Source organism: Caloenas nicobarica, chromosome 3, assembly GCF_036013445.1.
Source record: "Caloenas nicobarica isolate bCalNic1 chromosome 3, bCalNic1.hap1, whole genome shotgun sequence".
NCBI lineage: Eukaryota > Metazoa > Chordata > Aves > Columbiformes > Columbidae > Caloenas > Caloenas nicobarica.
In genome coordinates this window covers 92,846,995-92,870,990 of record NC_088247.1, presented here as the reverse complement: position 1 = coordinate 92,870,990, position 23,996 = coordinate 92,846,995, and the positions used below count along the sequence as shown (strand labels likewise).

At 37.4% G+C, this 23,996-nt stretch overlaps 1 protein-coding gene across 2 annotated transcripts in view; it reads left to right on the top strand.

Annotated features, from left to right (window-relative positions):
- PRKCE (protein kinase C epsilon) overlaps positions 1 to 23,996 on the top strand; it is a 292,898-nt gene that overhangs the window by 92,224 nt on the left and 176,678 nt on the right. For both annotated transcript variants that reach the window (XR_010605909.1, XM_065630857.1), the window contains exon 2: positions 7,043 to 7,106. Coding sequence is in view for 1 of the 2 variants with exons in the window: in XM_065630857.1 (XP_065486929.1) it covers positions 7,043 to 7,106 (64 nt within the window). In the remaining variant the exon portion in view is untranslated. The remainder of the gene's footprint in view (positions 1 to 7,042; positions 7,107 to 23,996) is intronic.

Below are 23,996 nucleotides of genomic sequence, written 5' to 3'. Positions count from 1 at the left end.
TTGAAATACATTTAGCAGATGTTTCAAGTGAATGGCTTTGTGCAGACTTTAGTTTTGTAGGTGGTTTTACTGTCCCTTCAGTCAAAAAGGCTAGTTGAGCGTTGTTCAGCCAAAGCCAGCTCTTAAACATTGTGCTTCATGTTATCTCTGGGCTTGAAATAGGTTCTTTGTACTTTATCTTCATTAGGATTGCTATAATAATGCAACCTCCATTTCTAGTGTAACTTTGGCTTATTCCTCTGCCTTCATAAAACATACTAATAGAAGACAATTACATGATCAGAATAACCGTACTGGTTTAATAAAACCAACAAAACAGCACACACACATGTGCCTGAAACACTCATACTGGTACGAATCTCCATTGATGTGTTCATGTGCAGAATGTCCCAAATGGTTACTCTGGGCAGCCTCGTCTCTTCAGATTATTGGCTTCTTTTTCTGCTTATGAATAAATTTTTCTCTCACTGATTTACCACCCTCTCTCATGAATTCTGATTGTAGGTGTTTAGACACCCTAACCAGTTTCGGCATATAACTGTTAAATGCCTTACTAATAGTTAACACCTTGTGCCATACATACTCTCGCCACCTGAAGCTTTCCAGAAAGTGAAGATAATCTCTTCCTCCCTTTGGATCAGGGAGTCAGAAGCTTGGTTGCAGTGACCCTTCTGTGGTTGTGCTGCTTGGTGTCTTTGCAGCCGTTTGTACTGCTCTGCTGTCTTGTTGCATGTAAATATAGCTGTCTGTCCAAGTTCACTTTCTGGACTCCACCAGAAAATGAACCATGAACACCTTAGTCCCAGTACAACGGTCCATAAAAGTTGTTCTTCCTTGTAATACATGAAATGAGTACGTGACTTCTGAGTGTGCAGATGTGCATGTCTTTCACAAGCACATGTGTATTGGTGTGTCACCGTGCATTCAAAGTGCTCCTCCATCGGTGCCTGGGAGGCCTTCTAGTACAGTAGATCTTGGAAGACCAAAGTCGTATCGCGTGTGATTAAGGACTCTTCAATTCAATATTGGTATATGCTATATTAAGTAATGGAAGGATTCTTGGTTTAGTATTGATTTCTGAATACTGTGGTTATTTCAGCTGAATCTTGTTTTTCCCTGGCTGCTTCTGTTCTGTATTACGTCTGTGCATGTGTCTGGCACTGAGAAGTGTTTGATCTTTTCTGTAGGTCATGCAAGATGTTTGATGTCTTTTTGTTGACTTTTGAGTATGAGTAAATAAATGATAGAATTCCCTGTGGCCAAAATTTCTTAACTTTTATGTATATCATTGTGGTCAATTACAATGTGGCAAGCTGTGTTACATTTCTCTGTAATTATAATAATCAAATATGTAACATTCATAATGAAAGGCAGATTTGTGAACTTTGTGGCAGTGTACTGGCTCTGAAAGGGACCTGCTTTCTTTGGCCAGAAAAGCAAGACGCTGTGGGGGGAAAAAAAAGTCATGCAGGCAGACAGATTCTGGGGAAGTTTTCTCAACATGTTTTCTGGGTAATTTCTTTAAAAGTCAAGTGTAATTAATGACATAATGGGAAATCTGTTAATTTTTAGACAATATTATTGAGTAAAATTTTCTCAGCTATTTTGCAGGTCTTATGGAGCCTGTTGAAAAGCTATCCATTTTAGGTGAGCTTGCTAGAGCTGAGCTTGAATGCTGGGGGAAGTTTGCATGTTAGTTTTACCTCTAGTTGTTGTTTTGGTCGAGTGTTTGCATCTGTTCCAATAATGATGATGTTTTTGAAAGCTTTTAAATCACTTGGTCTTCAGTTATTTTTAGTATGTTGAAAAGTGTCACTATTATTTTTTTATTTTCTATTAAATAAGTTGAAGCAGAAAAATCTTTTGGTTAAAGAACAAAAGACCAGCACAGACTCTGTCTCCAGTCATTCTCTATTAGATTACAACTGTCTTTCTTTTACATTTTCATGGAAATAATGTTTTATGAAAATCCGAGAAGTGCCCCCCAAAACAGCAGATGTAATCCCACCAGCCTTTGCAGATATCAGTTCTTTAAACATACGATCTCTTCCTTCTTCCTTTCAGAGAAGTTGTGTATTCAAAGAGAAACTTTCTGTTATGTTGTGCTCAGTAAGGGTTAATACATACTGACTTCTCAAGTCCTACATGACTCAAATAACCATCTGCAGTGGCAGATCATGTGCTTGGAGGTTTATGCTTTAAGCTATCCAATATCAGATAATCCTAGAACATCACAACAAGAGGTGCTAAGCAGGTTTCAGGATTTAATTATTTCTGTTGCTTATACAGTCCACTTAGATTTATACTGTTGCCAAAATCCTAAACAGCTTTGTGGTCAAAGGCTTTTTGCTGTTTTCACATACTGTCTAGCTAAGGAACATGAAAGTAGAACTTAGCATTTGTGTGGTTAGGAAGTTCAGTTATGGAAAATGTGTATGCCTAGTTATTGTTTATTTCAGATCTGAGATTTATGTCAATGACTATCCTTAAATTTCTCTTGAGACAAGCTGGCACTTAAATGAGTGCAGCGCACCTAATCTGAGGTGACATTCTTGTGTTGGAACATAGGTGGCTCATGGACTCTGTTATGATCAAATGAAAACTATGGTAACGGAGCACTGAGCCACTGAAGATAGTGGTTTATCACTTGTTTACAACAGGTTTGAGTTTGCTTCATAGAGCATGCAAAAATCTCTGTGCTGGTACTATCAGCTAGAATGAAAAAAGCACCCCCAAACATTGATGGAATGCATCAGGCTGTAGAGTGGTCAAGAACAAAAAATCTTCATGTTCAAATACAAAGCATCGGTGCAACCTGAATAAATGTGTACTATATGCTAATCTTCCTCATCCCTATAAGATTAGAGAGAGTGTGTGGTTTCCTGAGCAAAAGCTTAGTCTAAGAGAATTTTGTCCAAGTTTCATATTTTTGAGTTTGAGAATTACACCTTGCACCCGAGAGAAGGAAAATGATGAGGTTCTAGATGAGCTCAGGACTCAGTTTTTCAGAACACTTAGGAGTTAAAAGCTTTCAAAAAGCAAACCTTGAGGAAATCTGAACTATTTTCACAATATTCTGCATTGTTTGATTAAGTTTTGCATTACTCCAGAATTGCCCAAGAATTATGATACTTTGGAAATGCTGCAGAGAAATACTTAAACAATTTTTTGTTTGATATTGTTTTAACTGATGAATATTAACTAGAAGGAAAAGAAAGGAAATGGCCTCCTAGATATGTGCCCATTAAAGTTGTTTAAAAAAAAATAAATTTAAAAAAGGCACTTGCACATCTCTGCTGTTGTAGGAAGACAGGATGTGTGTATAGCTTGACAAAGTGAAGCTTGACTCAGGAATAGGAGAAATGGTCCAGTGGGCAGTCTGGGCCTCTAGAGACCAGAGTTCCGTTCTTGTTTAACTGTAGACTTCTTGTATGACTTTCTGGCAAGTCATTTAGTCTAGCTTGTGCCTTTGGGAATATCTCATTTTACAGATGGGGAACTGTCTCAGAAGGGTGTTGAAAATAAAATCTATTAATGACTGTGAAACTATATAAATGCCTTCAATATGCTGAAACTTGGCTATGGTATCAACATGGGTTTTTTCCTCTGAAAGTATGTCTGGTTTTATGGATGGTTGCCTTTTGTTCCCTAAAACAGGCTACTAATAGGCTTTATTCGTGCCTGGAGTTTTTCAAGATCTGTACTGGTTTCCAGCAATCATTGTACTAATCTCAATACGTTGCCAGATAAGGATTATTTTAGCAACATAGAAGTTGTTTGAAGTGCCTTTACAATTAATCTTACTTGCACCTCCCAATACTCTGTATTTTAACAAAAGTCACAGCAATAGCACAGGCCAGTAACAGATTAAAATACTTTGGTGATCAAATATTTTACTCAATGATAGTTGTTACATTTTCATTGAGTGCAGAGAATGTGGTGTGTATGTGCAAGGCATATATTTTGCAGTCTGTCTTGCTTACAGCAGAGCTGCTCTTCTTTTAGCTCCTCTGTCCTATCCCTAGTTTGCATCTTGCTTTTTTCCCTGTTGTCTTTTTGATCAGTCATGTCATCTTAGATGTCTTCCCATAGCATCTCACTGCATGTATAACTGCTTGGCTGCATGCAGAGAGAAGTATTTGTAGTCAAAGAGAAGGGTCAGAATCAGAACTGCTGTGATTGCATTGTTTCCGTTGCATTCAAGGATGTCTGTTATATTCAGCTGAATTGGGCCAGTCATTCTGTTTCTGGTTACATATGTCTAAGGGCATTTCACATGTGATAACTTTCAGGGCATTTGGTGAAAAAAATGATGGAAACTTTGGACTGTGCTGTATGAATCCTTTGTTTCTTATTTATAAAATGACATTGCATAATCTCTACCTTCTTTAAGTATAGTTTAATGCCCAGACTAAAAGGAAAGGCGTGTAGTTTATATTCTAGTAATCTGACTGTTTTCGAGGTATTTATACCATTATGTTCCGAGTCATTAAATTAGAAATGTTTTATGCGTAATTAGAATCAGTCCTTTTCATTTCATACTTCCTTTGATACATGAAAGACCTGAGATCAAAAGAGGGGTTCCTATCAGTTTAGGGGATTCTGCCATTTTGAAGGTGTTATTTTTATTTGTAAGGTCAGCCGAGGCAGCTGAGCTACAGGCTTCTGGCAAAAGTACTAATTCATGTGACTGATGAGACTGTCAGCAGAGGTACATGTTGAAATGAAATGTGGGTATTTTATAAACCTAAAAATGAGAATATGTTCATTTCCTTGTCATTGGTATTAAAACATTTTAAGACTGAAACATAATTTCTTTGTAGAGACTCTCTTTTATAAATACTTCATTCTGCCTAAAGCATCAGCAAAAATTCTGACCCAAAATCAGTTAGCAGTATTTCTGTGAAAACAGTCTGCTTGATGGGTAATGGAAACTTGGGTTCAGTGCTCTTGCTTCCTGTGCTGTTTGTACTTAAGTGGGCAGAACAGATTTTTGTGATGGTGGTCACCAGTTCCTCCAGGTGCCTGATTCTTCTGCAGGGATGGTGTTGGGGTTTTGTATATGTGTGTGCACACTGAGATTTGAACTGCATGGAGTATTTTACTGAAAGCTTAACCAAACAGTATATAGTGCTGACACAAACAGAGCATTAGACATGCCTGTCATTAATACAGCCATCTGTTGAGTGCTATAGCAGTTTTTCAAAAGCCTCCCTTAGCATAGACATCAAAGTCTATTCATGCACCTGTGCCTCTGATCTTCTTCTAATTTTTTTTTTTTAATTTAGAAACTGCAAAGGGAGAGGAGCAATATTTAAAGATCAGTAGCTTTATTTAAAAACAAACAAACGAACCAAAAAACTCCTCCACAGAACTCATGCTGCCAGTTCAGAAATTGTTAAAAATGTCTTTACTTAATATTCAATGCTTTATTTATGGAAAAACACTCAAGCATGCTTTCATTTTCCTCTCCTCTGAGTAACCCCTGGCCTTGCTAACACCTATTTCCTGCCTCGTCTATTTACAATCCAGCTGCTGAGATAATTTTCTTGATCTGTTGGTCCAATGACATGAGCAGGACCTGGGAACTCCCCTACCAGCTTGCTCTTGAAGGGCACAGGAGTGTTTTTGTGAGAAGTTGCTTCATGGTGGGAACAGCTTGTGTCACCCTGGTGCATTCAGCAGCTGTGGCCCAAAAGAGGGCAACAGCAGAGGGGCTCCTCTTGTAAAGTTTCTCTCAGGTGATGAGAGGAACCTGCAGACAAAAAAGGTGTCCCACTGAATGCAGACAGGCAAAGCCCTTTTTGCCCTGCATCTGTTTTGTCCGCCACCAACAAGGACTCATAGTCCTGCTGCCCTGGCCCCCTCCCTTTCCCAGGGAGAGGCCTAATGCGCCGGGCCGGGGTGCTCCGGTGCCGCCCCGACTGCCTGCTCCTGGCCGCAGTACTGGGACACAGGCTGGGCCCGGCAGAGAAGGCCCTTTGAGGCACCCTGGCAGTGGGCATGCAATCTTATCCGTGTGCTGTACTTACTAAAATAGAATTAAAATACAGTATCAATGTACACAACATCACTCAGTCTCTGAAATCATGTGAAAAATGCGATGTGGCAGTAAGAGCTATCAATTACATAGTGTTTTAGTTACAGTTTAATTCTTGAGGGATGAGTGGCTGCAAAAATTGTCTATCATGTGTGGGGCACCATTAAGGTACTCAAATCCAGCAGTACTTAGAGTTGCAGATGAAATGTGTGGTAAAATACAGGATGATTTGTAATGAGCTCTTCATTGCAGTGCCTAAATGTACAGGATCTGATTCCCACAGCTTGTGAAATCTTGAAGTACAGCAGCTTGATATTGAGCACCTGTATTTCATTTTGAGTAAAGTGATCTCCACAAGAGCAAAGACTCCTTCAAATCCACCAGAATGGTGCAGAAATACACAAATTTTGTATTTCAGATAAAGAGGATAAAGCATGTATTTCTTTCTCCCAGTGAAGATACAAAGGGAGTATTATAAACACGTGTCAACTGGCCATATGAGCAGTGTGTGTTCATTTCCCCTGTTCTGTGAGTGGAGCTGATTTGTCTCACTGGGATCTCAATAGGCCACAGTGTTGTCTTTCGCATTTGAATAGCTGGGCTCAGTATAAATTACAGTAACAAAGTTAGTCAATACTACCACTTTTTAACTTTCTTCCTCGTCTCCTTGGAAACAGTGGTGCAAAAGTATGGCAGAACAGTGCTTTAAATATTTGATTTGCAAAATTCACTGGATACAAGCTTTCCAAGTGCTAAGGGCACACTCTGTTTTGTGGGGTTTTTTGTGGTGGTGGTTTTTTTTTTTTTTACTTCAGTGAAGGTGCAGAGTCCTCAACACCTCTTGGCCAAAGGAGGCTCTGTTGGTGGCAAACTGTAGACCTGCCCACGTGTCCTGCCTACACCTGGCTTCATGAGTTTTGGAAACTTTTTGTTTCCTGCATGTGCAGTCACTTGCTTTGGGAGTCATTCTAAGTTTTCTTCTAATTCTCTTCTTGATTGCAGATTGACTTGGAGCCAGAAGGGAGAGTGTATGTCATCATAGACCTTTCAGGATCATCAGGTGAAGGTAGGGACTTCTAATATTTTATCTAATTATTTCATGAATGGAATCTTCCAATGGCCTCTGCAATGGAAGTATAAGAGGAGGTGCTGTGTCAATATCCTCTTAAATCTCTATGAGCTCAAGTTAAAGTGAACACATTTTGGTGTGTCTGCCTGTGGGTCAATGAGCAGTTGCAGTTCATCTTACTCTGTTGGTAACAATATCAGCTGAAGGACAGTAATGAAATAAGAATAGTAGTATTAATTTCCAGAAGAAACTTCCAAATTCTTATTTTTGGAAGAATGCTAACCCTTATTATGTAGATAGAAATTATATGATGTCACAGGTAGGGAGGAAGATTTTATTTGCTTTTTAAATTATTCTAATATCTGGTATTTTTCCACCTTCCCCCCTCAGTAATGACTGAAATGTTGTACTGATAAGAGGTGTTTTCATTTTTATGACACAGCAGTTACATGTTGGAAAAAAACAACCAACAACAACAGCAAACAAACAAAGATGGAAGAGAAATATTTATTAAATTCTTGAGATATTTTTCTGCTTTAAAGTTGGAATAGAGTCAGGTGGTATATGACAGTGTCATGGTTTAACCCGAGCTAGCAATACAACCACGATAGCTGCTCACTCACCCCCCACCCCTGCCCCCAAATAGGGGAGAGAATTGAAAGGGAAGAGAGAAGCTTGGAATGAGATAACCATAGTTTAATAAAATAACAAAATACTAATGCACTACTAGTGCATATATCTAAAATAGAAATAGAATATAAAGTAAAATAGACTCCATGCAATTCCTCATGAACTCTGTCCACACTGAGCAGCCAGTCCCATGAAGCAGCACCTGGTCCAAAAGCTGAGCCCATTAGAGGAAAGTAAAAAAAAAAAAAAAAAAAAAAAAAAAAAGGAAAAAGGCAGAAAGGCCCAGAGGCCTCTGCAAAACAGCAGGATGGCAAAGGCGGATATAAATGTTCTGAGCAGGACTCCCCCGGCTCTGACAAAGAGAGTGAAGAAAGCCAAGAAGCAAAAGAGTGACCAAAAGATCCCAACTCTCCTTAAATCTGAAGCGTGACGCTAATGTGATGGAATACTCTTATTGATCAGTCTGGATGTCAGTCAAGCTCTGCCCCATCCATGCCCCCCTTCCTTGATACCTCACACCTGTGGGCAGAGTGCTCAGAATGTCCTTGGCTCTCAGACCAGAGCAATTAAAAACATTAACTCTGTGCTGGGGTGGTATCTCTTGTTCTCAAACTAAGTCCAAATAATGACTGTGCTAGCTATGAAAAAGAAAGGTTTGTAACTGCATGAAGAAAACTAACTCATTTTTAGTCAAATCAGCAGAGACAGACATAAGAGAGTTTATGAAGAAACAAATCTGTGTATCTTAGTCATGTTCTTGGTGGCAGCCTGACCTGCTGAAATGGCCTAGATGGCTGGTTTGGGTTTGATTATTTTAAGTGATGTCCACTGGTCAGCTTTCCCCAGTAGTTCATAGAGCGCAGCTAAATGAGATTGTTGTTGGTTCACAGTACATAAAGAAGATTCACATAAACCCTAGCAGGAGCTGAAACAGAAAATGCTATGAAATGAAATTATTTTGAACAGTTGAGAAACAGCAGAAGAATGCATTTATATTTCTGTTCTTTGTAATGAACTGCTGTGCTCTGACCAATTGCTGACAGTAGCTTGCAAAAACACATATTGCTATAAATCCTGAATTTTAAAACCAAAGAAAACTGCTTTCTAAACTTCATCTTGTAGCCACATTTTGTACCCACATAAGATATGCTCTGCCTCTTTTTCTTCCTGCCTATTGAAGAAAATATCAGTTAAATAGTAGTTTCCACATATCTTGATAACTAGCATACGAATGATGGAACTAAAATGTCATTAAAGGCATTGGTGAGGTTCTGTCATAGGGCAGGTAGGTGTTCTTCCAGCCTTCAATTGATCATTAATTGATACACAGAGGAGCGCAGTGTTACTGTTCCATCACAGGATGCATTGAGGTGTGTCAGACTGTCAAAAGGTGGGATGAATGGTGTTATGTTCTTCAAAAGTTCTTTAAAACTCTATAACCTTTTGTACAGGAAAAGAGAAAATGGTTAGAGTGATGTCTCCTATGTTATGTGCTGCATTACCCTGTGACATGTGAAAGGTGCTTGCAAAGCAATTTGCAGAACTATGATTTGTGTTGTTACATTAGCGTTAAAGGGGAGCACTCGAATGGTAACAGGCTACTGAGGGAAAACAGCTTGTGAAATGCTGTTTTATAGGAAGCCCTTGGGAAGACCAAGAGGCTTTATTTAGGGTGAATGTGGCAGAAATCTGGAGAAGTTGGTGTGCTTACAAAAGGCTATAGAACTTACATAGTTTCAGAACTTCCCCATACAATTAAGTGGCTGTGGAAGTGTTGTGTAGAAGTATCGTAAAATTCTCTAGGAAAGTTATGGTTTTCCTCACAAGACAAATTGGACTGGGTTTGTACAACAGTTTTTTAGTGATGTTATGAAATCCTATTTTTAGACTGCTTTATTAGGATTGAGGCCTGGGTAATTTTGGATGAGTCTCCTCTCACTTCAGCTGTCTTAGTGAAGCACCTAGTTTACTGTAACAACTGTATGCATCCTTTTGTAGTCAACAGAACCTAACTTAGAGGCATTTTTGAAACATGTAGACTTTGATCTATGTATATATACATATTTATATATGTATGTAAATAGAATATGTCTGACGTATTTTATGCATTTCAATGGGCAGTTCGCTGCAGTTGATCTGTACTCATTGACTATGAAAGGAACATAAGATTAAGGTTAGACTAAATGCATGACTTTTGAGTGGCTAGGGTTGGTTGAGGTGATTGCTACTCTTGACCTAATTAGTTAACCAGGATCTTGGTTTTGAACTCCAGTCTTCATTGTGGACAGCGAGGGAATTCATAGCATTGTTTTTATGCTGCGCAAATCAGTATCACTATTTCACCTCAGATTCTGGACAGGAAAAAATTGGAAATCAATGAAAATAGAGATACCTGTAGCAATGATTTTAACTGGAGGAAGCAATTCTGTTCCATGTTTCTCAGTTAGCAGTATTTAAAAAAAAAAAAATCAGCCATTGAGATGTGGTATATACTTGCCAACCAGTATTGTCTTGTAATTCTGTGTACTGATAGGTTTCTAATTTGGAGCAATCCATAATGTAACTTCCGTTATTTGGCACTTACAGAAGATTTTTTAGAGATATCCAAAATCTGTTTTGGTATACTTGATTTAAGATTTGTTGAATCCACTAATATGTGCAGAGAACTTTTCCTCTATTAAATAGCCTCTAAGAGGCAAAAGTCCCACTTTTGCAAGTGAGCCCTTATGTGAATAAATTGTTATATAAATTGAAAGTTTGCATATAAAATCCTAAGTGGTGGATAAAGAAGAAACATTCTCCTTAGTAGCATATTCTCAATACTTTTTAGTAAGCTTTTACGTAAAATTGACATAAGATGCTGTTACCATATACCTTTTCAAATTCAGTTGTCCCGTAGTCCCAGCTGCCAGATTGCTGATCCCTCTGCACTATTTGCACTTGCATGGCAAAACTATGAAAACAGTTCATTGTTGTAAGTTGAATTCCTCAACAAAAGTACACAATTTCTCTTCTTCCTTCCCTCTCCTCTAAACGGAATCATTCATGGACTTCCATCAGTTGTGTGGTTTAGATGTACAGAACAGATGGAAATATGGTGGATTATAGAAGGAGGTAAAGAGTACTTCTGCCTCTCCTTGTTACATTGAGAGAGACTTGTTGAGAGTCACCCTGCCATACCAATATCAGCATCTGGCAGGTATTTTTATGTGGAACTGTAGAAAGAAGGTCTGAGTTGCTCGCTTTGCTACTTGCAATGTGTCTCCCATTCTAAAGACAAGCTACAAATCCATGGGTGGTAACAGAGCTGTGCCAGCTTCTCTGCCTTTTTCTATATTGTAAAATTTCCTTCAGAAGCCGCCTGAAGGAGAAGCTCTACTTCTCCAGCAGCAACAGCGAGCACACTTGTGAATGGGCAGCCTGGAAAGCTTAAGACTTCAGACTGCTCTCCACTGCACATCTTGCGGCACTACTAGCTCTCCAAGTGGGTTTTTCAAATGTCAAGGTATTTAGATTTGTTCTGAAAACATCATTTTCTAGAACTTGCTCCCATTCAGTTCTAGTCTTTGAAGCAGAAAAAGGTTGGAAAACACAAATGCTGAAGTCCGAGAAGTGGAAAGCAAACTACATAAAAAGCCCTTACAACAGCAGAGCCAACAGGAATGTTTTTGTCATCACCTTTTTTACGCTAATTCTGTTTTGAAGCCTGCTTGTAGCTTCTGAATGTTTGTTTTGCTCTGAGAATGGGGGAAGGTAACTATTTTTGCAGTCTTTTGTAAATTCTGTAGTAGAAACTATCTGGCCCACATACTGTAAAGAAAATGCTAAATGAACCATTTATGACACAGAAAGTGATGTTCTTAAAAGTTAGGATTTAATTTTTTCTTCTGAAATGTGAATATCGTCATTGTGCTTTCAAAGCCAGTCTTGCAAAATACTTCAGTGTGCTTTTGCTGGTGGGGATGTAGGAACAGGGAGAGAAAACAGCTCTTAAAATATATTTTTAAAATTCTCCAATTTAACTATGTCACCAGTATTTCCATAACACATGTGATTCAGGTCTCTACAGTCTCTATGCCAAAACTGAGCTGCAGGGTTATTTAAGTTCTGTACATTTATTTAAAATGGCTGTGTGCATTCAGAGTAAATACGCATTTGTGTTTCCCACAAATGGAAACAGCTGTGTAAGTGGAAACTTCCCAAATGTAGGTACAAGCGAAGGTATCCCTTCACAGGCTAAATTAACTGCAACAGTTAATTGGTGAAGTTCTGTTTAAAAAAAAATTGTTCATAATTTTAATACTTGTATTGGATTTAAGTGCGACAAATAATAACTGCATACTTCAAACTTTAAGGGATATTTTTAAAACAAATCTCTTTGGTCAAACAGAAGAATGAAGCTTCTATGGACCTGACACAGCATCTGGTAGTATTAGGTGGAATTTTTTGGTTAACTTCCTTGAGCCATATACAAGCATACAGGATCTTGAAGAATAAGCATTTCTGATAACTTGCTTTTGGGAGACCAGTTAAAAATAGAGGTGATTGTTGTTACGCTGCCGGAATATTTTGTGAGACTTGCAAAGCATCTAATCAGTCAGTTCTGCTATTAACCAAACATCTGATCACTCCACTTAATATATGCAGTCATAAGAAAAACAAGGTTTATAGTAGACCCGTGTTTGTAAGAAGTAATTAGCTTGGGAAAGGTCTATAATAATTATTCTCTGTTACTTCACAAACTGGATCTAATAATTACATGGGGTTTTAGTCATGTATCTTCAACTTCTGCCAGGGCTATGGAGACAGGTTTGCCTTTTTGTCAGTATTTGGATGAACAGGAGGCTCTCTAAGACATGCTGTCTTATTCATTTCTTCAGTAATGCTTGTTGTCTGAGGTCATATAGATTTTTCTGTATTAATTCAGTGTTGCTGCAGTATATGCATTATTTCAAGACTGAAGTGCACTAGTGCACTCATTGGCTGTTTTATTGACATGCTTTGCCAGTATTTTTGATCCATTTTAGTGCTTTAGAGTTTTGTGAGTGGAGTTTTTTGAATGATTTCAGAAAAATTTAAGAGCTCCAGTGTAGCTGATCAAGATCCAAATGCAGACTGGAGGTATAAAAAAACCAAATATGATGACACAATGATTCAGTTGGTAAACTGAACACGTAAACAGGTGGCCATCAAGTGCATAAGAGAGGTAAATTGCCTCAGGAATTATTAAAAACATTTTCAACAAAGTCAGTTTTATATAGACTGAAAGACAGATGCTGCTGTAGTTAAAAGCTTGTGACCTCCTTGCTGTATTTGTCATTGTAGTTTTTTTTCTTTCTTTGGAATTATTGGTTTACGTGTGACGCAAACGTATAGTTACTTATGGTAACTTTCTACCAGCTTACAAATTAAATTACCATTTGCAGTATGTCAGTATTGAATCAACTGTAGAATGACTTAAGAATGACTGACGCATTAGGGCTTTTTAAACTGTATTTATTATACATACTGTTTAATAAAAAATTAAGAATTATTCATAACTTTTGTCTGTGTACTATATGTAATGAATTGTAATGATTAGTTATCATTATTAGATGTCCAAATTTGCAATTGTCTATCATGACAAATTCCTCACTTTAGAGTGGGCCATTGAATTGCAATTGAACAGCAAAGCTCATGCTGGAGGTCATAGGTACTGCAGAAAGCAGCCCGTTGGAAGTTCTTCGTTATGTCTACAAGTTATGTAGTTATAAAAGATTACATCTTCTGATACATTCGTCATCAGATTCATCTACTCATAAGATACTTAAGTTTCACAGGATGAATAACTTCATGTGATATTTGACAATAAATCCTCTTAGCCTGTTAGCTGCTGTCATGACAGCATTTTGTAAATGCAAAACTTTTTGTTTAGGTTGATTATTTGGCCTTTTGCATTGAAATATCCAACAAAGAAGTCTTTAGACTTCTGAATACATCAGATTATGTATTTAACATTTAAATCAAAATATATGAGTTTAGAAGAGCTCATTTACTTGAAGACTCTCAGTTTTGCCAACACATTTATTGCTGATCGGTGTATGTTACAGCAGAAGCTCTGCAGGAAAAAGGGAAATATTACCAGTAGACACAGGGTATAGTTCTTGATGCCATTTTTGTGTCTCACACTTGATAAATCTATAACATGATACAACTGGTTAATCAGAATATCTACAGGATTTGTTTCAGGCATCCAACTTTTGTAGAATCAATATAGCAAGAAAAATTCTATTTCTGTTCCATCTTATAGCATCCTTTTGCAAAGATCTGTTGGTATAAAATACCCCACAGTTGAAAACTGTCTCTACAATTCCTAACGTATCCATTTGTGAGAGCTTTCGCTCCTTAGACTGTTTTGTGGTTGTCATTGTCACCATCGTTAATTCTGCTTCTTAATGCTATAAGGGCCCAGAAGATGAGATCTGGTTGTGCTGGGTGCTGAGCAGAGAACAGCAGAAGGTGCTTACCCAGAAATCTCAAAGTCTAAATGACACACATCCAGGAGCTAGTTTTTTTGCTTGGTTGTTTCAGGAATTTGTCTTAGTGAAGAGTGATGTTTTCTCTCACTAACGTCTTCTATTGCAAATGCAACTTTTTACAGGTTGGTGTGTTGTGATGTGGTGGTGTTGGTGGTTTTGGGGGTTTTTTTAGTGGTTTGTTTGTGTGTGTGTGTTTGTTTGTTTGTTTTTAAAAATTATTATCTCTGACTGTTTCCATTTCGGGATGTTTTGGTGCTGTTAAAACATCAGGCAGACCGTGAAATAGTTTCTGGTAGCCATCAGCTGCTGATCTTGGGATGTTGAACAGTCTGTAAAAGACTACTGCTGTTTGTTCAGAATTTCAAGTCTATGACTAGTTAGATAGACCTCAGCTGAATATTCTTCCAGTAGGTGGAGAGCAGCTCGCCTCTACCTAGAAACATTTCTCAAGTTTTTTAGAAGATACAAATTGTCCTTTATTCCCACTGATCCATCTCTTCCATCAGGATATATCTCTAGTCCACCTTTGCTATTCCTCCTGACAGCAACATCTCTCTCCTAAAAGAAAATTTCAAGTTGATCACCAGCTTTTCATTGTGAATAATTGCATTTTAAGATTTTTAACAGAGGAGTCAACATTCTTCATTGTGTTAGTTTTGTCTGTGCTGGTTTAACCACTTGTTTACAGAGGTGTTACCCCTTTTCTAGGTTGGGGTTTTTTTTTGTTTGGTTGGTTTTTACATGAGAATGGATGGAGGACCTATTGCATGATAACCCATGTGCTAATGGTAAACACATGGAAAAGAAGAGTCGCAGAGTCCCTTGAAAGCCTCACTGCAGAGACCTTCTTATCTCATTTTTGCAACCCAGAAGTTGATTGTGCATTCAACACACGCACATCCTTACATTCCTCTGGATTTTAGTATCTGAGAGGAAGCTGGTGTGTTAGAAGTGGCTTAGGAAGAGCCATATAAATCCTGGGGAGAGGCAAATGTGAAGTCAGAGCACGCTGCCCTCGGTGGGGTGGGGAGGGGGCAGGAAGCCCTGTGACTTCGCTGGAGCTATAGTTGGAGCAAAAAGGATCTGCATGAATGGATCTGTTGTGGCATTGGGGCATGTATTCCAGGGGTGAAATGTGAAGTGTCTGTGAAGTGAGGATGATGCTTGATACCCGGGAAGCCATTTACTAAGACTCAGCAAGCCACATGAATGTCATATTTTTAGACTCAAGACTGGGGCTTTTTCTGAGAGTGAAAGTAATCTGAAACTATCTGAACAGGACAGTGCTGAACTGACAGTGCTAACTGGATGGTTTCTGTCTTCAGTTACTCGACTCAGGTAGGTTTGCAAGTTAGAACTTTTTCACAAATGCACTTCCCCCTGAAAATTCTCAGGAATGTTGTGTGCTCAGGGAGATAAAGTTTGGCTCTGTATCTTACAGCTTTTTTCCCTTCCCAATGTGAAGCAAAATATCAGTCAGGGAAACCAGGCACACATTTGTTCCTCTGCTCTGTTCTGTCTCAGCAAGGAGGACTCTCCATCTTCTAAAGAACTACTCTCAAGTTTTTATTCATAACTTGCTTGAAGGTAGGATACTGCACTAGCTTTTTGGTTTCCCTTCTGTAGGCTTCATTGCTTTAACAGAACAACAGCAAGCAGTAGTGTGTCAGCCAACTTCCAATGTAACCAGAGTCTTTGTTTTAAAAACTCATTATTCAGTGTATCAACTGAGAACCTATTTCCTTTGAAGCTTTGGTTTTATGTAAGTAGGGTTTCGGGGATCATTTTTTCCCCATTCAGCTTTTTGTTTCTTCAGTACCAAAAGATCAGCACTCATTCAAAGCACAAGTGAGGGAAAAGGGTAAAATCAAAGAAATAAAAGAAGCTTAAACTGATTTGCGAAGTTTTCTCCTTCTGCAGTGCCTTCATTTTCTCCCCTTAGGAGGGATAATTCAAACCTATTAGTAATATGTCTTTTCTCTTGGGTCTTATTTGGTTTAATCTTAAAATGCCTCTGTGTGAAGTATAGACGCTTATTACAAAAATTAAATTTTTTTCTAGGTTTGTTTCTTTCTCTTTTTGCAACTATTCATCTATTTTATGACTGTGTTTACAACTGGAAAAAATCTTCGCCCTTACAGATCTGGAGTTTCTAGTTTGTTTATTTAAAAAACACAAACAACAAAAACTCCCCGAAGCATTGAATTTAATCTAATGCGGAAACTTGAAGGTTACGATGCTCATCCAAATAACTTTTTCATATCTCAAATGAACAACTTTCAATAAGTCTCTTATTTTCTCAGTTCTGTTAGAAGAAGTTTATGTCAGTAGATATCTTAATTCATTTGACTCTAGTGCTTATTTACTTGTTGGTGTGGTAGGTTTCTTCTGAGGCAAAATTTCACCTGTTGGTAGCATGCCATCTGAAAGCAGATGTTTGGGTAGTGTTACCTGAATGACAATAACTGGGAAGCCTGAGAGGGGGATCTGTGAAATAGTAGTGTGGGAGTCCACATTAAGTTCTTTGCTCTTGTGTGTTAACACTGACGTTGGTAATGACACAGACATTTGGCTGGGAAAATGAACCTTGCAGGCTGGGAAAATGAACCTTGCAGGCTAACTGTTCAAACCCTAAATTATTTTTAAAGGTATCTGTGCAAACGCAAATCAGTACTCGGTGACAGCTGCATGATCCTTTCAAAGTGCGCTGCTCAGTGAAGAGGTTCTCCAAAGGGTGCTAATGTCATTTTGACTCTGTGTGGCAAATGCCTTCATAATGAATATCTCTCCATGGATTTATAGCCATCCTTGGATTGCATCCAGTTCACTGATGGAACATCTGGTAAGAATTGTGTGTTTGTAATAAGCCCTTACTGTATAAAGCTGGCTCAAGCTTTTTAGGCAAAGATTGACCTTTTCTTGGCAGGCTTCTAGCTGTTTGCCAAAACAAGTGCTTTGCAGGGAGCAAGATGCTGGTAGAAGTTTTTGTTTAAAGGCGCCTTTGTATTGTAAGATTTTGTACTTGTTTAAGGAAAATTGCATTAGACTGAAATAGAAAAGTAATGAAACTCATATACATACCATGTTCCAAACTGCTGTCCCTTTCTTCTCCATTTATGTAGTAAAAGCTGTGATTTCCATATGTTGGGGTTTTTCCTAACAAAATTGTGCAAGGCCTTTAGAATAGGCGTGTTTAATTTTACCACTGCATATGCCTAGTGTGGTTGTGTTTTTGTTTTTTTTTTTTTTTTTGAGAAAAACTGGGGAAAAAAGTATCGAATGAAAAACTATAGTGGTGGTTTCGTACATAATTGAAAAATGAACTAGTTAGAAGGTTTGAAATAGAAATACATGTTAGGAGATCTGTTATATAGCTAGCTATTTCATAATAGAACACCCAACATCGATTAATCCAATGCTCATTGTATAGCATGATATGATGTGAAAAATGCATATAATATTGTAGTTTATGTTTATTTGTTTTGTTGTACTTCATAACGTACATAACCTATACCCTGTTATGATTTGTTAGTGTTTTGCTCTACACTTTCGTTGTTGTAGTAGTGTGCTCTGAATCGATCTGTTCCACCTTCATCCTTATGTTCCCCAACAATAGTCAAGTCTGTTTATTGTTAGTGTCATTGAGGAAAAAAGTCATGGTATTGTCTCTTTTGATTAATTGATTAGGGGATGAATAGATAATACATACATTAAAGATGGGTCTAGCCTGTCTGACAGTCCTGGTCATTCCATGTACCTGTGAGGTTGTGAAAACTTTGGGAGCGTTAGTATCTTTTGTGAACATCATCAGCCAAATGTTTACTGCATTCACTATAGCCTAAAAATCTTCTATTTTTGACATAAGAGTTCTACAGTAGTGTAAGCAGTGGGAGGCTCAAAAACTATATATTTTTTGAGTATAGTATTGAAAGGTTAAAATATTTGAGTATGACTGGAATCAGAAGTCAATTTAGGAAAGCTCACTCTTAGCAGAGGCTCAAAATCTGCATACAGTTGCATATTTATTCCATTAATCTATTGAAAATAAGCATAAAAGTGTTGTAATATACTAAGTAGAGGTAAATAATTTTTCATGTTTTAAAATCTATTTAAAAGAATCAATCATTTAATTGAAAACTTCCATCATTATTTTTTAGGTAGAAGTGTGACATTCAAACTCTTAGACTCTTTTAAAAATAATAAGCAGATGTTCCAAAATGACAGTCCCATTGCCAGTGCTCATTTGCCACAGGATCTTAAATCATTTCAGTCCTTTGTATTTTCCATTTAAGAGGAGTGAACAATATTAAAAACCTGTGGTGCATAATATGGAGTTTCAGTAAAGATAAAACAAAGCATCTGAGAAAAGTTAATACATTATATATTCTGCAACTCAGCAAAATTTATACTTGCTGTTACTTTTGTTTTGAGGTAATGCTTAAGCAATACAGTGAGCATCCCAAAAATTAGAGATTTAAGTTAAAGAGATGAAGAACGCTACTCATGGGAAGCCCTTGTCTTTAGTGAATGTGGCCATCATTAGCAGGGACTCATTGACTCCGGACGTTTGGTGCTGTTTAATATGTATCTTTCTTTATGCCTCTCAGTGGTAAGCCATTCTTTACACTATTGGAGAATAAAGCAAACTACAATCTCAGTATTTCACAAGTGAGTATTACCAGCTGAAGTAAATACATAGCTAAAAATATTTGACCATAGAAGTAGGTAAAAAAAGCTGTGTACAGAAGGGCAGGAGTTCTGTCAGAAGCTTTGTTGGCAGGTTTTGTAGGTTACGTTTGCATAGTCAGAAACCTTATTTTTAATAACAGCAGCTGGGCTCATGATTTGTTAGATCTTCAGTCTGTGATAGGTCTTTAAGGCATATTGTTAACGGAGTCTGTGGATTTTGCAATGCCAGACTAGTATGAATGTGTTGGAACTTCATTATCCCAAACTATAATGGTGTGAGTTTGTGTTGGTTTGGTTTATTTCTTTAAAGACTTTGCTAATCATAACATGTCCTTGGAAATGCCTCTGCAAAAGCATCCGCAATGTCCATGCTGTATTAATTCTTGTGGTACTCTTAGAATACAGTGTGGTTTGCGAGACTCGCTAACGTTGCTTCTCCTTTCGCCGGCCCTCTCGTCCTTTCCTCACCCTTCTGCAAAGACAGGCTGAAAGGATAGAAATACTCTGGTAAACGGTTGTGGTATGTAGTAGGAGTTACTTCTAAAACAATGAGGTAGAGCAGTTATTTTCCATAGGTATCTTTTGTCTGTCCTTCAGAATTTACTTTTTCCTTTTCTCTACTAGATCCTTTTCATGGATGCTTTGTTTTGCCACTATAAAAGGTGGTCTCTGGACATAAAAATGACTAAGTAGAGCATGTGTGTATTACTTGCAAGTTAGAGTTTTTAAAAGAAAACTCCAAAGAAAACAAGATGCAAGTCTCAAAAGGAAGAGCAAGCCCTTTCATCATTTCTCTGGATTTTCAGAAAGGCTGTACTAAGGGCAGTATCAGAAGCTTGAGATACATACTCAGATTTAAACACTGCCTAGTCCTTTGTCTTTTTTTCATGCTATGACTTTTAGTTTGCTTTCATTACTTCTGCTATATTTCTTTAATGTGTTCTTCCAAAAAAGTGAATTATATGTGCTATCAGGAATAATGTATAGTATAGATTTTAATCTGTAGTAGAAGCTTTAACAAACACACTGCCTTGTATATTGGACTTGCAGCTATTGCATACAGTATAGATACCTTATTTATCTTATACTAAGGCTGGGGTATATTTCTCACAAATCATATTTCTGTAAGACACACCGAACAGTTAATAGTCAAGCAATATCAGAATCTAGGGCAAAATACTCAACCTGAATAAATCTGAGGAGTTTTAATATCTCCAGTTTGCACCAGGGGGGCTCCTTCCTCTGAGACAGAATAGATAGAAAAATCTCGTTTATATTACAGTGTTGTAAAGGACCACTGAGAAATACACGCTTTCTACTTACTTCTCTGTTTATAATTCCCAGATCAGTACCAGGAAACTGGATTTTTCCAGTTAATTCCTAAGCATGTTCTTTTCTTCTTTATTAGAGTCTTGGAAGCCTGCTCTGCTGCGAGTGGTGCTATTTAAAGGAAACATCTTCCATTGCAATCCATGAATTTTCTATAGTAGATAAAAGTAAGCCAGTGTATAAGTTCACCTCTCTCTAAAATACTGGAAATAGCTGTACTTCTCTCTTTTCACAGCAATGCAATTGTTTAGATTTGCACAGTGATATCATAAGGCAAGAAATAACTAAAAAAGAAGAAAGAACTTTTTTCCCCATATAGACTTTAGAAAAATGAAACTGTGAATCTATAATTGCTTTCAGACTTTGGTCAGGGTGCTTGAAAATCTAGTATGGCCTTTATTAAAAATATGATGCAGCATTTAACTATTGTACAACAAAGAACTGAAGCCATTCTATTTTCTTTTTTTGCAAGAGTGTCCATTTAACAGTACAGTTCTCCCGGTAATCCTGTGCAAGGACTTGACTTGAGGCTGGGTAAAAGTCAGATGACTACTATGGAGTTGTCTTTGCGACCAAAGAAAGTTTCAGATGCAAAGGTCATCTTAAGATCAGGTTTGAGGTTTTGCCTCATTGGGTGAGTTCTTAGTTTTACAAAAATAATCCTGTGCATTTCAGTTGATTAAGTGAGCAAGTAGTGCACCCCTATGTGTTCGATTAACTTTATATTTAAAATTCTATTCAGAAGCAGAGTTCACAAATATTTCAGTGTTTTGTAAATGTCAGTGTGAGAATCACATAGACTACATGCTGAAGAGAGGAGGAAAAAAAGGAAGAAAAAGGTCTCATGAGCTGTAAACCCCGTAAGTAAAATTTAAATAGTGGGGGGCTTGTTTTGTTTTTTAAACTACAGCAATTTGAATTTGAGTGTCTGATTTACTTTTGTGTTAAAACAGCTTGTGGACTAAATACATTTTTATTTACTTTCAAATGCTTTAAAGTATTTCTGAAGAAAAATAGAGTTAAAATTTATAAAGAATTCTAAGGTTTTTTTATAATTCATTTGTATGCATTCCATAAGTACAGCAGATTTTGCTAATATCCGTGATGGCAGATGTTTGCTTTAGAGCACACAGTTTTCATGTACTCATAGCTTTTGGAGTGAATAGAAATACAAAGTTATTATACTGAATACACTTCAAGACTGGTGCAAATTTAATACTTCTGGCAAGATAATATGGCACTCTGTATGCAATGGAATTGCTGATGAACCCATTTTATAATAATGGTTTTGGGGATAGGATTTTCTGGTTAAACCCCATAACTGGAGTGATTTGAACATCTGCCATCTTGACTTTGGGCAAGATTCTTCTCTGCATCAACAGATTTCTCTGGAAAGTAGGACTATGCCTGTTGTGCTGCAAGGCTAATACTCAATAAGTGGAAGTTTTCCTTGTGAGAAGAAGCTTGATAAAGGATGGAAAAGGAGTTGAGTTTTAGATTTTTGTTAATAACTACCTAGTTTTCATTGAGAGAGTAGAAAGTACATTCAGTGTGATGTAATGAACTTGCAGTTATTAAAATACAATTTACCTGTTTCAGAATCTTAAGAACTTTTTGTTTTCAAGGGTTTTTGCTGTATTTTCAACGACCTATTATTGTTAAACTCTTTTTGCTGACTGTAGTTACTAAATTGTAATCAAGGGTCATTGAAAATCCCTTCTTGGGACACTTTACTGAATACATTGCCTTTGTATACATGCAGGAGTTGCTAGTTCTTAGTTACACTTTTAGATTTGAGTGGCAAATTGACCATAATGAATAGGTTTTTCTCCCAGTGTGTGGTGGTGTAGTGGATTTCAGAACTGATCTTAAACCAGCAAAACCAAACCAAAACAAATGCTGAAGACTCTACTAATGAGTTTCAGGATTTTATTTTTTTATTTCTTTTTAAAAGCTATCATGCCTGTTCTTTATTGTTAGAGAGCATAAATTATGCATGCTCAAGGAAGGTCAGACATCTAATCTGTGTAAGATATATTTTACTTCATTTAGTCTTCGTAGGATATAATCAGTATCAGAAAAGACATTTCTTGTTTTGTTAAGATACAGCTTTGAAGGGTTTGATTGTGTTTGTTTCAGATGAACATATACATCACTAAATGTTATCTGGCTTCTCTTAGGTAGATTAAGCATTTCCTTTACCTGTGCTCACATGTTTGACTAGGGTATGTAAGGAAATAATATATTGTTCTTCAAGTATTTTTCCTAATTTTTGGAGAGGGAGAAGGCAAGGGAGACTTTACGTACGCAGTAGTGACTTGTTTGATGGCGTCTCTGACGGTCTGGGTACTCACAGACTCTCCACCTAGGATTGCCAAACCATTTGGCATATTACGATGTGATTCACCTTTTCATGTTTCTGTTTCTTTTCAGCACCACAGTCCCCGTTATTTACAGATTTCCAACTCTCTATTGCTTCAGAAAGGCTGGTGTGGGATGTGAGCTATCAAATAGCATGGGCTTGTGTTTCTGTGTTCTTTTTGGGCTCATGACCCATTTCCTGAGCCTCAGCAGGAGTCAGTGGAACTCTTGCCACCAGGATCGCTGGATGAATTGCTTGGATCGTCAGGTACACTGTTCCTTACAGAGAAATGGTGACTCAGTGGAAGACTGAGTAGGGAATACAAATGTCTTTCTTCTATGCCAGTTTAGCTACAAACTATGGGAAGTACTGGAAAGTGTTTAATTTGATTGCTACTGCCTTTGGAGAAGAAATCCTTTAAGAATCCTGAAGTAATTCGCAAACAACCTTGTGGAAAGCTGATGCAATTTATACTGTCCAATATAATCTACACTGGTTTCTCTGCAGTGTTAATATGTTTTTTTTTTCCTTAGGGAACGAGACTCCTCATTCCTAATTTAACATATAGTAAGAGTAGTGGAAGCAGTTTCTCTTTACTGTGTATGTTGCAGATATATAGACTATAAAGGTTGTACTTGAGAACTTGCATATGTTTCATTTCTTTGCCCAAACTCTTTTAACCATATGAAATATCAAAATGAAATTATTTTGTTACCAAATTTTTTTTTTAATTTACAAATACCATATGCTGCTGAAGTCACAGCTATCGTCTCTTGGGGTTGTATTTACATAATAGTTTGATTCTTTCTAGCAGTACTGCTACTGCTGACATTACCAGTGTTGAAGGACTGCGTAAAAGCTTTTAAGAGTGGATTTGATTTGCTTTAGCACAGGCGAAACTGAAGTTGTTGCAGCATTTCTGGTCTGAGAAACTTTGGATAACATGAGGCATGCAGTATTTCTTCTGTGATTTGTAATGAGGCCAACCCGGTTCCACTGGAGCAATTTTACATCAGTAAGAAATCTGGAAGACAATGTGGAAAGAATCCAACCTTCCAGTTTCATAACTACACTAGAAAGACTGAGAAAAGAATCTGTCTTTAAACATCTGGAATCTCTTTTTTCAGTTTGCTAGTATTGATGTTGAGTTTTCTTTTTATTCATTCTTCTCCCCTCTGTTCCTGGGAGACATACAGTTAGGGTTTTTAATTAGTTAGAAGATGGAAGTTTCTGTTAAGTATTATTCAGAATAAATGTAAATAATGGCATTGTTAAATTCAGTAGGATCTGAATTTTATTACTAGTTTCCTATTTTTATAGAATGCAATTAAGTCTTTTCCTTCGTTTCCCTCCTAGTCC